Below are 17,240 nucleotides of genomic sequence, written 5' to 3'. Positions count from 1 at the left end.
AACAAAATGCATCCAGCGAGCAGCAGTTCTGTGGGAAAAAAAGCCTTGTTGGTGAGAAGTCAGAGGGAAATGGCCAGAGTGTCTGAAGTTGAACAGGAAGGAGACAGTAACACATTACAACAGTGATGTGCAAAAGAGCTTCTCTGAACACACAATGCATGCATTCAGAAGAAAGTGGACGGCTGACGGCAGCAGAAAACCACAAACAAACACTCAGTGGTCAGTTTATTTGGCACAGGAGATGTCTGTGTGCGTATATGTAGATACAATGCCTTGAGAAAGTATTTATCCCCGACAAATGTTTTCACATTTTACTGTCTCATTTTCTAAATTGAAAATGTGTTGAAATGGGATTTTTTGAGCTAATCTACAAAACATTGTGCGTCATGTCAAATCAAAAGAAAACTTCCAAAGTATGTCAACAATTTACTAAAATTTAAAAACCAAAATCGTGAAGCTGAAGAAGTATTCATTCCTTTGTAATTACTAAGCTAATGTTCCTTAGGTCCAACAGAATAGTAGATTGTCAACAGACCAAACCAAAATGAAGACAAAAGAGCATTCAAGGCAAGTCCAGGAAATGATAATCGAGAAGCACAAAGTCAGGGATGAGTTCAAGATCATCTCAAAGGCACTGAACATACCGCAGAACTCAGTGCAGTCCATCGTGAAAAGTGGAAAAAAATATGAAACCACAGCCACATTGCCGAGGTCAGGCTGTCCTCTAAGCTTACTTGCCAGAGAAGATTGACACTTGTAAAACAGTCACTCTGAATGAGCTGCTGAAGTCAGTGGCTGCAACTGGAGATGAAGTTCATGGCTCCACAATCTCGAGGCCTTGCATAAAAAGGGTATTTATGGAAGTGTGGCAAGGAAGAAGCCCTGGCTTAAAAAAAAGTGTATACTTGCTCATAAAAACTTTGCAAAGCATCACTGAGAAGATACTGTAAAGATGTAGAAGGAAGTCTTGTAGTTGGATGAGACTGAAGTAGAAATTTTTGGCCTCAGTGCTAAGCGGTACATGTAGCATAATCTAATACTGCGCATTAGCCAGGTAACACCATCCCTACTGTAAAGTATGGTGGAGCTAGCATCATGCTATGGGGATGCTTTTCAGCAGCAGCGACTGGAAATCTGGTCAGGATTGATGGGAAGATGAAAACTGCTAAACACAGAGAGGTTCTGGATAAAAACCTGCCAGCCTCTGCCAAAAAGCTTAAACTGAGGAGGTAGTTTGTCTTTCAGCAGGACAGTGACCCAAAGCACAATGCCAGAGCAACCATGGAGTGGCTTCAAATGAAGAAAATTCATGTCCTTGAGTGGCCCAGTCGGATCCTGACTATAACCTGATCAAACATCTCTGGCAAGACCTCAAGATTGCTGTCCACCGCTGCTCTCCAACTAACCTGGCACAGCTTGAGCAATTTTGCAAGGAGGAATGGGCAAATCTTGCTCCATATCATTGTGCAAAGCGAATAGAGACTTATCCAAAAAGACTACTGTCTGTAATAGCTGTGACAGGGGGTTCAACTAAGTACTGAGTAAAGGGGGATGAATACTTTTGAACTGCTGAAATTTCAGTTTATGAATTTTTAGTTTTTCATGTTTTACAATCTTCCCTGATTTTTTGGGCTCTGTTGTGGGGCGGGGGGGGGGGGCAAGGAGCATGTGATTCACAAATTAAAATTCTCAGCTAAATTGATCAAAATCCCTGACTGTAATACTCAATTATGTGAACAAACTTTTACAAGGCATTGTACATGTACAGAACTCTGCAAAAGTGGTAGGCACATAGGCACCCTAGCTATACCTTTGCACAGTACTGTATGTCAACATGGAGCAGAGAGCAAGTTTGTAAATCTGACAGGAGCAGAGGATGATGAGAATGGGCGAGGGTGCAGGGCTACAGGAGGGGTAATGGACAGTTAGCAGAGAAGGAGTGCCAGGGACAGAGGGGGTGGCGTGGGTGCAGACACACCCAGCCCTGAGACACCAGGCAAGGTCATTTGATTCCAAACAATTGGTTTATTGATCATTACAGGATGTCTCCCTGGTGCTTCCTGCTCCCTCGTCTCCCCTGCCCCTTTTCCCAACCATGATTCCCCTCTCCCTGCCCCTTTTCCCAACCATGATTCCTCTCTCCCTACCCCCTTCCCACTCTCCGTCCATGATAGAGACCCATATCAGAATCAGGTTTATCATCACTCATGTACGTTGTGGTTTCGTTTCGCGGCTGCAGTACATTGCAATACAATATGTTTCTGGTTTAGGACCGAGCTGGTGAAGCTCAGCGACTACTTGCAGGTGGCGAATAAAACAAAGAAAACAACTAAATAGTTTATTAATCACACTTTTTCTGGTAAATGATCACTACAAACAACAGCCTGTAACTTCTCTGTGGAAGTTGAACTTTTCAACTGCCCGTAGGACCTGATGTTTTTGCGGCGAGATCCGAACTCTCAATGGTGTAGGACTGGCCATTGCGTGGTGTGGTGCGGGCCGGAGATGGGGAATGAGCCGATGACTGACCATTGCTGGAGTGGACCTGGAGGCAATTCAATGCGGCAGAATCAAGGCAAGGCAAATTCGAGGCGGAGCCCAAGCCCAAGACCGAGGAAAGACTCGAGGTTTGATCAATTTAAGCACCGAGCTGAATTGGAAAGGTTGGGTACGGCCCAAATTGAGGTAGCAACACTCAGGCCCAAGAGGATATCGAACTGGCAGGGCCCAGGTCCGAGAACAAGGAACGGCCCGAGGTTTGGACCATTTAAGTGCTGGGCCAGATTGAAAAGGCAATGGTGTCTGGGCCAGAAGCTAGGGCTGGTTCAGAACGCTACTCCACGATGTTTACTCGTCTCTGTACTGAACCTTGGCTTGCTGCTCAGTGGGGTTTACCCTTCTCTCCACTTGCTGTGGCCCGTAACTAACGGGCTTCTGAATCATGAATTTCATTCCTAAATGCTATTTGCCTACTTTTATTGTTTGCACAATATATGTATATGTTATAAACTCTCGAGATTCATCTGCTTACAGGCAGCTGCAAAACATGAAACCCAAAGTAACTCATTTTTTTAAAAAAGACCTACACCCATTGCAGAGAGAGAGAGAGAAAAAAACAAATCAAATCAAATCGTGCAAGCAATAAAGCAAGCATCAGCATTCGGAACAAACTGAGTCTGTAAACCTGGAGCCGGGAGCAGCCGGACTGGGCTCGTAGTCTCTGCCTCGGTCTCAGGCCATCACACAAAGGCAAATCGGCATGATGCTCGCAGACTATAAGCCCAAGGCAGCCAGGGCACGGCACAGCCTCAGTGCCAAGGAGTGGAGTAAAACATCACAGAGCAGTACCGGTTCGACCCCTGCCTCTGGTGCCGGCACCTTGCCTTCTCAGACCATCCAGTTTAAATTGTCCAAGCACTGGTTCATCCCACAGACCCGGGCCCCGCCACAGCAATATGCTCTTGACCACCTCTGGCCTATCCTGACCTTTCCAAATTGGTGCGGAGCTTAGACGCATCAAACCTCCGAAAGTTTCACTTCAGCTCTTCTCCAGTCAGCTTGCTCCAACTACATCTCCGATTCTGGCTCCGACGCCCTCTTCTCCTGGAACACGCCTCGACCTCAATCAGTCTTGCCTTTGCTCACCTCTTCATTGTTTGCAGTGATCGTTTACCACATTTTCCATATAAAAAGTGCTATTAATAGAGTAGTCAAATTTCTTGCTTTGAGAACCGCCAGTAAGTGGTCACCCATGTAGCTCCATCTTAAACTGGAAGTACAGTTCTCTCTGCACCTTGGTGTATGGTGGTCTTCTTTAATTTTAATGGGTTCCATCGAGTTTCTTTGTTTTGTGGCTGCATGTAAGGAGACAAATCTCAAGGTTTTATGAAGTATACATACATTGTTAATAAATGTATTTTGAACTTTGATAATATTTCTAGAGTACTGTGCAAAAGTTTTAGACACCCTAGCTCAGAGCAGATCACCAACTCCTTTTGCAAAAATGCAGGTCCAAACCTGCAGAGAACCTCCACCATGCTTCAGACACTCATCTGTGTAGCTCACTCCAGTTCTCTATGGATAAGCTGCTGACTTGTTTGAGCCAAAAAATCAAAAAATTCAGATGTTGACTCATCATCCAAAGCACTTTCTAACATTGTTCAACACCCCAGTCCTTGTGTTTTTGTGAGTCTCTTGGCTTTGTTTGCATTTCAGGGGAATGGTTTTTTAACAGGAATTCTTCCATGAAGACCACTTCTGACAAGACTTCTCCAGACTGTAGAGGGGTGTACTTGGGTTCCAGTGGTTTCTGTGAGTTCAATAGACAATAGGTGCAGGAGTAGGCCATTCAGCCCTTCGAGCCTGCACCGCCATTCACTGTGATCATGGCTGATCATCCACAATCAGTACCCTTTTCCTGAGTTGAGAGCCGATAGCAGTGCTGGACTACTTCCAATTTAGAAGTGACATCAGTTGATGTACCTCTTGTCAGCTGCATTCAGTTCCTGTGGCCGATCACTGTGTTTCTGCTCCTCAACGTTGCCTGTTCCTTTATGCTTCTTCAGAAGAGCTTGGACAGTGCATCTTGAAACTCCTGTCTGCCATGAAATTTCTGCTTTGGAAAGACCTTGCTAATGTAGGATGGCCATCTTGTGTTTGTTATCCTCACTCCTGCCATGGTGGAAGAATTAATGATTTTAAGGTTAAACTGTCACATCTGCCACTCCCTCACCTTTAAGTTTGGCTGTCCTTTGCTCAGTTTATTTCCTTCTGCACCCGTTTCTGTTTCAGTTAATCAGTTCAGTTCATTCAACTCATTATGTCATTCATCATTAGCACCTGCTTGTTATTTTTGTTTAATCATGCACTGGGCCTACAGAGTAATGAGGTTTTTATTTGAAAAGTGGACTATTACTTAATATGGTACTTTTTTATGAAATACTAAAATTTCTCAACTTTTTTTGGAAAAAGAATGCTTGGAAATCTAAAATTTGTTTTTTCTACTGACACTAAGTCAGAAGACAAAAAAAAACACCTAAAACAAAATTTATATAACAAATCGAGGGTGCCTAAGACTTTTGCATAGTCAACAACAACAACAAAGGCATCCGTTAGTCTTGCGATACCATGGATCTGAGCCTGGAAAGTCTTCGCTCTCCAGGGCGCAGGCCTGGGCAAGGTTGTATGGAAGACCAGCAGTTGCCCATGCTGCAAGTCTCCCCTCTCCACAACACCAATGTTGTCGAAGGGAAGGGCATTAGGACCCATACAGCTTGGCACCAGTGTTGTCGCAGAGCAATGTGCGATTAAGTGCCTTGCTCAAGGACACAACACATTCCCTCGGTTGGGGCTCGAACTCACGACCTTCAGGTTGCTAGTCCAATGCCTTAACCACTTAGCCACGTGCCCACACACTTTTGCATAGTACAGTATATGTATCTGTGTATATGTGCATTCATTATTTATATATATGTCTATACTGTATGTATGTGCATATGTATGAAAATGACTAGGGGAAAATGTGTATTTAAAGTGAATATTTAAGCAATACTGAAGAAGAAGTCTAAAGCAGAAATTAAATTAAAGTTGAAAATCCATGCAGTCATACTAGTTGGGCAGAATTTGGAAACCACACGGACCTTCTTCACAGGATATGGGGAAAGCAGTTCCAATTCGGTGCTTTCCTTCTTTCTATTCACAACTTTTTGAGTGCAGTATCCTCTTGTCTGTGATCTGCAGATCTATTACTTGGCCTTCAATCTGCACATAATTGATTCCCGATAATGTTTGGCCCTGACCACCATCTGAGAATGCAGGTACCACAATTAGTCCACAGCCTTTGTTCTTCACTGTCTGTCTCAGTTAGGACTCTGTCCAGTCCCCCTGTCCTTGTTGCTGCGATGATTCTAGTTTACACACCAGTGTTCCTGAAGTTACTTTTATCTTCTCTGTCTGACCTCCGTGTGAATGAACAGTACCCCGGCTTATATTCTTCTTTCTGGTTCTCTGCTCTTACTAATTCCCAGCACAACAGTGCCCTCCTTCCCCACCCCAGCTGAATACTATACACTAACATTGGTTGTGTCCTGGTCTTGCAGCAAGGTACGAGCATAAGGGTTGTAGTAAGTGATAAAATTTGTGTCATTTTCATATTTTCAATCTTCTCTGTGTGTGCATCTATTCCAGCTCCAGAAATTGTGAACTATGAACCTCTTGGGCTACCTGCAGATATGTGGTAAGTGCCTTCCAGAAGAAATGGAAACACATACTTTCAACTTCCAACTCTAGTTCTGTGAAATAAAAGGTCTTTAGCATTGATGTTGAAGGGTGCATGGCCTCTGTGGTTCACATTATACAGTTCAAATGCTCCCCATTCTGATTGAACACCCTGCATGAACCATCTCCTGTAAAATGCACTGGAAGTTAAAATACAGATATATATGTAAACCTGATTCTGATGTGGGTCTCTATTGTAGACTGATAATGGGAAAGGGGTAGGGAGAGGGGAATCGTGGTTGGGAAAAGGGGAAGGGAGAGGGGAGGGAGTGGGAAACACCAGAGAGACATTCTGTAATGATCAGTAAACCAATTGTTTGGAATCAAATGACCTTCCCCAGTGTCTCAGGGCTGGGTGTATCTGCACCCACCCCGGCACTCCTTCTCCGCCACCTGTCCCAAACCCCTCCCTCAGTGTTCCACCATCGCCATTCTCAACATCCTTTGCTCCCGCCAGATGCCTGAGACTATTGCACAATGCAGTATGCCCCCTCATGTGATATTCAAATCCCCTCTGATCCTCCTGTCACCCACCTGCACTACGGATAACTAACCTCCTCACTGGCACGTCTTTGAGACGTGGGAAGAATGCAGGGTGGCTGGGGGGTGACGGGCACAGCCATCGGCTCCACACCAGGAGCAGCAAAGTTTGGGATCCAAGTGTGGAGATGTCACTACCAGCTGAGTCACTGCGCTGCAGTGGAAATACTAGAAGTGAAATCGGTCCAAAGTACAATTAAATGTCGTTTTCAAAATTTCAAGTGTCTTACTTTAGCTTTGTTTCTGTTTATCAGATGGTAAATCTGACACTTGTGTTTTTCAGGAGCATTGGTGTCATTACATACATTCTGTAAGTATTTTATAGATCGTTTACAAATATTGGAGTGCTGTGTGAGTCCATTTCAGACTTTACAGCTGTTTTTCTTGTCCCCTGTGGAACAGGTTAAGTGGAGCCTCCCCTTTCCTCGGTGAAACAAAGCAGGAAACTCTCGCCAACATCTCTGCAATGAACTATGAACTTGATGAAGAATTCTTCAGCCAGACAAGCGATCTGGCAAAGGACTTCATTAAAAACCTTCTGGTGAAAGATACAAGGTGTGATCACTTGCATTTAGTTAATGAGCAGAGAGTGTTATAAAGTTTGTGATTTAAACCACTGACACAGAAAATGGCAGAGATGCTTCTTGACTGTTTTGTAAGGTTAAAAAATGTGTTTCTGAATATGTGGAATTTCTATCTGTTAAGTGTTCAAAGATTAATGATAGTATTTTGGATCCAAAAATTAAGAATATATTGTGATTAGTTTCTTACCTTATTTATTTGGTATATGTAACCAATATTAATTGGCATAATCTTAGTATGAAAGGATTAGACGTGGTGGAATTTTTAGCTGTATTTAGAACAGGAGTCTCCAGCCTGGGTCTGCAGACTCCTTGCTTAGTGGTCTTGGTCCATGGCGTAAAGAAGGTTGGGAACACCTGATCTAGGGAAGTCATTTTATGAATTTTTAAAAAATAGTTTATTTTCAAAATTTTCAAAAAAACAATGAAATCAACAAGAACATACCAGCTCAGACGTGTATAAAAAAGAAATAGGCAAAAAAAAATGATATAACATTAGAGGGATGCCTATTGCTCAAAGTGCTCAAAAATACTAAACGTTAAATCTCAAATGAGGGCCGTGAGAAATCAGCTGGGGGGGAAATTGCTCATCCACCCCCGGCCTCGTCCAGGTAGGCAAGACATGGATCCCAGATGGCTGAAAATTTTTTAATTGAATTGGTTCTTAAGAACCTAAGTTTCTCCATCTGTATGACTGAGATCATATCAGCCATCCATCTCCAAAAGGAAGGGGGAGAAGGTGATTTCCATTCCCTCAAGATAAGTCTTTTGGCAACAATCACCCCCAGCATCAGAGACTGTTGTTTGGCTGCAGGGAAACAAGTAGTAGATTGCGAGCAGCCAAATATAGCAAGACCAGCTACCAAGGGGAAGGATCTTTTATAGGCCTTTGAGTACCAGTCGAATATTTTAGCCCAAAATTCAGTCAGTAATGGGAAAAACCAAATGTGGCTTCTGTCCCTTGGCATCTACCACACATTGGCGAGACAGAAGGGTAAATCCAGTGCAATCTAAGTTTAGAGTAGTGGAGATGGTGGACAACTTTAAACTGGATCAGTTGATGCCTGCTGTTAACAGGGCAAGCCTGTATCATAGACAAACACTTATCCCAGGCAGCTTCAGATGATTCAATGCCCAACTCCTCTCTCCAGATGTCTCTAATCATTTTATGAATATTTTGAAAGCAAGGGTTAGAGTAGGACTCATTAGGGACCAAAAGAGCAAACTGATGAGATTTTAAATGAATGTTTCTCGTCTGTGTTCACTAAGAAAGAAGGCATTATAGTTAGAGATTTCAGTTGAGATAGTGAAATTCAAGATCATGTAAAGATTATAAAGGAGGAGGTGTTAGATGTCTTAGTATGCGCTGTGGTGAATAAGTATCCTGTGCCCGAGCAGATGTGTCCTAGGCGACCAAAAGAAAGCAAGAGGCCGACAAAGCAGCTTAAATCTCTTTTGGCCACTGAGGAAGTTCCAGGTGACTGGAAGGCAACAAATGTAGTGCATGTATTAATTATGGGCAGCAAAGGCAGACCAGATAATTACAGGCCAATTAGTTTAATGTCAGTGGTAGGGAAATTATTGGAAGAAATTCTGAGGGACAGGAATAATTGGCACTTGGAAAGGCAGGGACGAATCACGGATAACCAGCGCAGATTTGTTGGTGGGAAGTCCTGTCTGACTAATTTGAGTTTTTCAAAGAGGTAGCTAAGTATATTGAAGGAGAGAACGTGGTTGATGTGGGCTTTAGGAAGGCCTTCCTATGATGTTGAACACCAATGCCAACCTAAGATCACCATTTCAAACCTGAACACACGATCTTTCAGATGGAGGGAGAGTGTTAACTGTTACAAACTTGAAATGAAGTGCTTTCTCAGTTTTCATCATTCTTAACAGATAGGTACACATATTAGTGGTGTACAATTGTTCTAATATTTTGTATGGTTTAATGAAAGTTTATTTCGATACCATTATCAATTTGTTTCTTACTTGGAACGCTCAAATATTTCTGTCCAGGGCTGTGTTATTACTTGGTGCTCAGTGACTAAGTAAAATGCTGCCTGACACAAGGAGGGCTCAGTTCACGTATCTTACATGTCACGGGTTGTCCTGGCCCCACTACTTGTTAGTAGACAGAGCGAGCCAGGCAGCTGGGTGTGGGGGACAGAGCTGCACAGGGCACACTGATGTGAGTGCCTCGCATCTCACTTTAGTGACTGTTGCTGCTCTCTCACTCAGGGACAGGAGGTCAGGGAGTGGTCCTCACCCTGCAGCCGGAGACACAAGCAGGCCACGCTCTCAGTATGGTCAGTGAAGTATGTGATCAGACATGAGCAGGCAGGCTCGTACCCACGCTTTCCTCGTACTTTGTTCTAGCAGTGTTGACGAGCCTTGAGGAATAGTTTTCACAAGCTGCCGTTTGACCTGCAGCAATAGGAGCTTGTGTGATGCCGTGCAAGTTTGGACCAGTCTGATCAGACTCTGAAGCTGAGCTGAGGTTCCGCTTTCACTACTGATATGTGGACCAAACTCGCCGTATTCAGCAATGACTTCTCAGCGTCTACCCATGCCATCAGAAGCAGAGTTTCATTGCATCATCTTGCACCTTTAGAGAACACGGGAAAAATTTACAAAGGCAGGATTTAAGAGTGCATGCTGATCTGAAACCAGGGTCCTAAATTGAAACAAAATGGGTGTGAGTTGGTTATGAGAGTTTGGGAAGTCACATTAAAGGAAGTTACAGTAAATGAGCAATGACAAATGTTTCAAGAATTAATGCACAGTTAACAATATATATTTTTTTTTAAAGCACAGGAGCTCAATGTGAAAAGTGGTAGAACCATGGCAAACAAGAGAAATTAAAGAAAGATATTTTTTAAAAAGTGCTGGAGGAACTCAGTGAGTCAGGCGCCATTGGTGGAGGTGGGCACGTTGTTCATGTACGGCACATGCAAGATGTTGGAGGAATTGAGCAGCATCAATGAAGGGGAATGAACAGTTGATGTTTCGGGTTTAGACCCAGTTCTGATGAAGAATCTCAGCTCAAAGCATTGACCATTTATTACTGGAGCAACAGACAGAATGCCGGAGGGACTCTGCAGGTCAGGCAGCATCTGAGGAAAAGGGTAAACGCTCGACGTTTCTTTCATTCCCGAAGAAGGGTCTACTCTTTCCTATAGATGCTGCCTGACCTGCTGAGTTCCTCCAGCATTTTTGTGTGTGTTGCTTTGGATTTCCAGCATCTGCAGACTTTCTTGTGTTTGTGATTTATTACTGATGCTGGCTGAGCTGCTGGGTTCCTCCAACCTTTTCTTCGTGTTGCTCAAAATTTCCAGCATCTGTGCAATCTCTTGCATCTACAAATTGTTCATTTATCAGGTCGAGACTCTGCATCAGAGGGAAAATAGCCAGTGTATGGAAGAGAAGGAGAGACGTGAGACAGGAACCAGTGGATGAGAAGTAATGGGAGAAAATAAATATGCTATTGATCAAAGGAGAAAAGGCTTATAAGGTCAAAAGGAACTGTACAGTGAAAATTTCAGGTCGGCTAAGGAGGATCGAGGAAGTGAAAGAAGTGTACTAGAGTAACACAAGACTGTAAAAGCGTTTGCAAATATGTAAAAAGGAAAGATCAGAAAAGACACCAACAGACTGAGATAATGGAATTACTTTGCAAAGTAACAAAACGGTACAGAAAATTATTTAAGTTTTTTGTCTGGTGTCACCAAAAGTAGACACAGAAAACCTAGAAAAGGTGGAGAGCTGTGTGTCTTGAGTGAACGAGAAGGTAAAGAAACCAGCTTTAATCATTTTTTATGGGACTGAAAGGTAACTCTCCAAGTCTGTTGACTTGTCTCCCAATGTTTAAGACAGTGGATGCACTGGTGGTCACCTTTGAAAATTATATGGCATCTAGTATGGTTCCCATGGTTAGAAGTAGCAAATACAGCCTGGTCTCTACCCACGAAGATCGAGAAGGGCAGAAGTTCCACTGGGCATCAGTGAAAGTCATAGCGCAAGGAAACACGCATCACACAGGAGGATTCCCGGAAGCGTGGTTTTCCACAAACAATTCTGTAAACAGGCATTGTAGACCTCGATCCTGTTTATGAGCCAATGCAGGCAAAATTCCAGACCATAACACATGAAGTTTGCCACACAATCAATCGGTGATGTGATTTCCTCCCTATGTCACAATTGAGTTTCCATAATGATGGCAAATCAGCTGACTGCTCGGTATGTAAAGGCCAAGCATTTGGAGGACACACCACAATGAACAGCGCACTAATGATGTTTCCTCGTTTGGTGACGAAATGTTTGCGAGTAAATTGTCAAGATCAACTCAACCCAACCAAGTCCAGCCCAGTATTGGAAAGGGATCTATATTAAACATTTGCTGAAGATTCTGCATGTAGACAGACTTCAAGTATTCATCTGTTGTTGAGAAGAACATCCAACAATCAGATGTTTGGACTTTGTAAAAAAAAAAAAACTATCCTGATATTTCAAATCTTTGACAGTAAAAGAAAGCAGGGAGGATCCAATATTTTCTTAGCCAAGGCACTGTATAGGAGTTTATCGATAAGGAGCATTTGGAGAAGCTCATTAGGTATAGTCAGCATGGCTTTGTGTGGAGCCAGTCATACATCACAAGCCTGAATAAATTCTTGAGGAAGTAACAATGATCATTGATGAAGGTAGAGCAGTAGATGCAGTGTATGTGGAATTTAGTCTGCCACAGAGATCTGTGCAATGGCCCCAGCTTCTCACAATGTACATCGGTGATTGAATCCGGGACCAAATGTAATATAACCAGGATTTCTGATGAGAGAAAGCAGGGTGGCTGTGTTGTTATCATGCAGATAAGGTTTAGGATGACAAAGTAAGTGAATGGGCAAAGACACAGCAGATGGAAGATATTCTGAAAATATGGGATAAAGGGAGTAAAGCAGTATACTTTAAATGCTGGGAGATTGAAAAGTGGTGGTGTTCAGAGGGATCTGGATGCTGTATGACAGTCACTTAAAGCTTATTAGTTGGAAAGGCACAAACTATTGTCATTGATTTCTACAGGGGTTAGAATGCAAATGATGTCTTATTGCAGTAATGTTGGGCACTCATGAGACTACATCTGGCCTATTGTGGATAAGTCTTGTCTACAAATAGTTTGTGAGAGAGGGGGTTTTTAATGAAGAATCATCAGACTCATTCCTGGAATGGGGATTGTCAAATGAGAGGATAAGCAGACTAGAGTTTAGAAGAATGAGAAATAATCTCATTAAAACATACAAAATTCTGATCGGGCATGATGGAAATGGGATGAAGCTTCTCCTGCCTGGGATCATGTTACAAAACGCCACATAAATAGATCAAAATTTTTTCCGATTAGTTCATAGGCCAAGTAGCTTATATGGTTTTCTTTTTGTAAAATTTATTGTTGTGGTCTGTTCAGCAGTTTTGAAAGTTGGTATTTCACTTCCAATAATGTCATATTGCAATTTTACTTCTATTATCTCAACTTTCAGTCCTGACGAAGGGTCTTGGCCCGAAACATCGACTCTTTATTCCTTTCTATAAATGCTGCCTGACCTGCTGAGCTCCTCCAGCAATTTTTGTGTGTTAAAATGAAAACATTTTCTTGGCCTTTGCAGATTTAGCCAAAATTATGTGAACATGCAAGTTAATTTTGATAATTAAAAATGATTAATAGTGAGGTGAAGAAGGCCTTGGCTATCACAGCCAGTTAACTGTGTTTAAAGGCAAACCGAATTGGAACTGAACTGAAATGTTTGATTTGGGCTGCAGAAACTGATTTAAAAGAAGAAAATGCAAAGCTGGAAAAAGATTCCAAAATGTGCGTGTTACAATACATGGTGATTTAGAATTTTAAAATTTTCTCCTGGGAGAGTCTAACCACTAATCTCTGATATTTAATAGTATTATCATTGCCAAATTATTATCAGAGTCTGAGTAGTCATTACTACCAGACTCAACTTGACCAATCTCATAAATACCGTGGTTAGAAGAGCAGGTCTGAAGCTGGGTAACCGATCACCGTTTAGAAGGCACAGTACCTCAATCAATCAGTGAGTTAACTATACCTAAATCAACCAGAGTTTTGTTCAATAATGTCACTTTAATGGAAATATATCTTTTATTTGAAGCCTGATTTAATCAACAAGAAAAAATTTTGAACCTATTCCTGAACACTGTTTCAATTTATTTAGGAAAAGGCTGAACATAAAAGGTGCTCTTTCACACCCATGGATAATGGTGAGTATAATTTGATAGTTGTGTATAATAGAATTCCTTTTGATGTGTGTGTCATTGTTATTTGACTGTCTGTGCATTAACATGCATGGTTTGCAAAAATTGCAGTGATTTTAATCTTGTGATTCCACATAAGTTGTTGTCCCCTTGAAACTTTATCCACTTCACCATTCTAACGTTTTTTGATGGAATGTTCTTTTATATGCTCTGTATCAACTTTGAGTTAAGGCTCTGTTCCGAACCATAGCGATAGAATTACGGTTGGTATTCCCCACAATTATATTGCATTCCAGCTCAAATTTAGTCAAGATGGGAGGTGTATGCACAGCAGAACATTAGCTAAAGTGAATTCTTGATTCTTCTGCAAATCTCAGCAGGAACCGTATTGGTGAAGGGGTCAGCGCTGACAGCAGCATTAACATTTGCTGCAAGTAACCACAGAAGGAAAGTCATTGGCATTAATCAGCACAGTTGTGAGGCCATCTTGACTCTTCTGAAGACCTTTACTCTTCACTTTGTTCAGGATCCTCACCAGTGTTATTTAAAGGAGCCGTCTCCTTTCACCTGCTGGTTGGTTTCTTCCAGCTGTTGGTAAAATGGTGCAAGTTCCTGCTTTTTCCATAAGTGGCTGAACTTGCTTCAGGCTAAAATGGGTATGCGACAGTAGTCAATATACTTCAGGAGCTTTGTGCAAGATGGCAGTCGCTCCTCGGCTTGACTACACTAGGAGTCACAGTGCCAGCATGTTGCCCGGCTGAGTGGCGCTTACTGCCCATGTCGCCACTCACAACTCCACTGGACTTACCTGACTTGGAATCACGTGGGTGACGTTGCTGGCTGGGACCCTTTGGGCTGAATTGAAGGAGACTGAGGGACAGGTGGACCTCACACAATGTAACTGAGTCTTCTGGGTGAGCCAGAACAATCCCCACCCACAAAGACCCTCTGGAAACTTCGACGCTTCAAGACCTGTCCACAGCTTTGCTACTTGTCAAAGCTGACGTGACCTTCCAATCCTTTTTGAAATTTCCAGGCATTCAGTGAGGTTTAAAAGCTGTAAAAAAAAAAGAATGAATCTGTTGAAAGTATTTAGTTAAAGAACATTAAAACAAAATTCACCTGTGCATTTTAAATATTAATGTAAACACAAGTAATTAAATAAAAAGTAACTTTCTGCATTCTTCTGTTGGTCACAGCCAACAGCTGCCTTCACAATGAACAAGCTTATTTCACCTGGCAGAGGATCTGATGTTAGTTTTATGCTTATAATGATATAGACGGAGATTGTTCAGCCCTTGAGTCCATTACAGTCCTCGGGAGCAATCCCATCAGTCCCATTTCCCATTTCCTATTTCCCTGTATCCTTGCAGCTCACATCTCCCTACACATCAATTCCTCTTTGATACTTTTTGCCATTAATCTGCATTCAGTTAATGTACTAATGGTCCCTAGGACACACGGGGAACGAGCACTCGGAGGACAGCATCACAGGAAGAATGTGCAAACAGCACCTGCAGTCAGGATTGGACCTGGATCCCTGGATGAGGCAGTGGCTTGTCCTCGATGTACGTCCTGGAGAATCCAACAATCATCAAGTCCAGCAGCACGGTGGAGCTCAGAACCTTGGCAACAATCAACCAGCTCAATTATTACCAAAAACTGAGTATCAGTTCAGTCAGTGGTTATGTAGGCAAATACTGGCAAGTTCCATACTGATGCAAACTTAGCAGCAATTAACTGCAGAAGTTACTATAGGAACTATAGTATTATGTTATAGGGTCCGATTAATCAGGCACTATTATCCTCATGCCACTGCAGCCTCCAGCCAGCGTAGGGTGAACTGGGAGGTGTAAGTTAGCCAATGCAGCATACCAGTAAGAAAGTGTCTGACACAAGTGTCACAAATGGGTTAATTCAGCAACATTCACAATGTGAACAAACTAGGAATAAACTTCATTTGCTTCCAGCACCAGGTGAGCTGTTTATTTTCAATACACGGGTCTTGTCTGAACCACTATCATTGTTTTCGATGGTAATCAGGGGAATGACTGAAAATATAATTCAAGTCCACATTGCACATCAAACTAATACCACGGTTTTGCATGCACATGGAGTTTGAAGTGTTTTCTTGTGTGTATGTAACACAACCATTAAAGTTACTAGGCTTCTGTGTGGTGGCACTAACCACAGGGGTTGCAAAACTTCCTGGAGTTGGCATGAGCTTGTGTTACTGCAGCCAGACTGTCCACACCCCGTGTGCAGATCCCTACCTTCATTCGGCTTCTCAATAATCTAAAACTCTTCTGTCTGATCCACTGAAGACCCATCAAAAGGAGGGACAGAAAGCCAAAGGGGGCAAGAAGCAGGGTCGCAGGCAGCTGAGGACCAAGCGTTTGAAAGAGTACACCATTAAATCGCACTCGAGCATGCCACCTAATAACACCTACGTTAACTTTGAAAGATTTGCCAAAGTGGTGGAAGACCTCTGTGTGATGGACACCTCCTTCAGCAATCTCACTTCTGCAAATGATTCCCTCCAGGAAGATATTGACGCATTGATTTCAATCTACAACGAAAAGGAATCCTGGTACAAGGAAGAAAATGAAAGTGTCCGGCATGATCTCTCCCAGATCAAGTACGAATACCGTAAAGCTGAATCCAGGAAGAAGAAACTCCAAGATGAAATAATAGGTGTGAGTGGCGTGCTGAACGCAGTGGATGGGAAGTATGCTGAGCTCCAGTCTCACTTCGAGTCTCTAAGTCAGGAGATCTCTGCTGAACTGAAATGGGTCCAAGAAGTAATCAGCTCCTTTCAGACTGAGCCAGTTACTGAGAGCTACGTGAATGGGGACTTTGCCTCTTTCTTTTACAAGGACCTGAATGAGACATTAAAGGATGTGTTAAATGGCACGTGCACTGGAGAACTGATAACCAACCCGAGTGTAATGGAACCGAGTCGTTAGCTGGGTTCAGGACACCTGAGAATTCAAGTTCTTTGTGTGTTGCTGCATTTAATTTTTCTGCTTTGCTTCATGGAAGGAAATCAGTTTGAGAATTTTACAATGAACCTACTTAATTTAATTTCTGGATAGGGCAAGAAAACAAGTACTTAATGGCCAAAGGTTTAATTTTTATGTATAGACCTGGCCTTGCAATAATCAAAAAAGGAGAACTTATTCAATTTTTGTGACAATTTCCAGCACTTAAATTTATTAAGCTGAATGAAGTAAAAGTAGCAAAAATATTCTTATTACCGGAAGTGAAGCATGGATCAGTTCCACAGTCCTGTTCTACTGACTGAGTGTCCTGGGAGCAATCATGACATGGATTATCAGTGTCGTGCTGATTCGGCCTTTACACCTTTCAAATGTGGCTCCCTGTTTGGAATGTTAATTTTTCCAGATAATTAAAAGCAGTGTGCAATCTTAATGCAAACTTGTAACTTTATATACCTACCTGTCATATAGAAGATTTAGATCCAAGATGTTCTGTGTAAGCTCTGAATGTGCTATCCATCTGTTCATAAGATTAGCCTTCAAATAGCTGGTGTTAGATGATTTGGGATACTGATTA

The 17,240-nt window shown here is 42.4% G+C and overlaps 1 protein-coding gene across 3 annotated transcripts in view; it reads left to right on the top strand.

The window, feature by feature from the left end:
• Window positions 1–17,240, top strand: part of dapk2b (death-associated protein kinase 2b) — a 161,448-nt gene that overhangs the window by 122,241 nt on the left and 21,967 nt on the right. For 2 of the 3 annotated variants that reach the window (XM_072282234.1, XM_072282235.1), the window contains 5 exons: window positions 6,187–6,235; window positions 7,100–7,126; window positions 7,219–7,371; window positions 13,625–13,670; window positions 15,989–17,092. In XM_072282234.1, the coding sequence (XP_072138335.1) occupies window positions 6,187–6,235; window positions 7,100–7,126; window positions 7,219–7,371; window positions 13,625–13,670; window positions 15,989–16,630 (917 nt within the window). In that variant the 3' untranslated portion in view covers window positions 16,631–17,092. Of the gene's footprint in view, window positions 1–6,186; window positions 6,236–7,099; window positions 7,127–7,218; window positions 7,372–13,624; window positions 13,671–15,988; window positions 17,093–17,240 lie in introns of those variants that run through there. The other variant, XM_072282236.1, reaches the window with a different exon arrangement.

The sequence above is a fragment of the Mobula birostris genome, chromosome 18, assembly GCF_030028105.1.
Source record: "Mobula birostris isolate sMobBir1 chromosome 18, sMobBir1.hap1, whole genome shotgun sequence".
In the NCBI taxonomy this organism is placed as follows: Eukaryota; Metazoa; Chordata; class Chondrichthyes; order Myliobatiformes; family Myliobatidae; genus Mobula; species Mobula birostris.
Note: the sequence above shows the minus strand (reverse complement) of the source record. Positions and strands in the feature narration are given on the sequence as shown.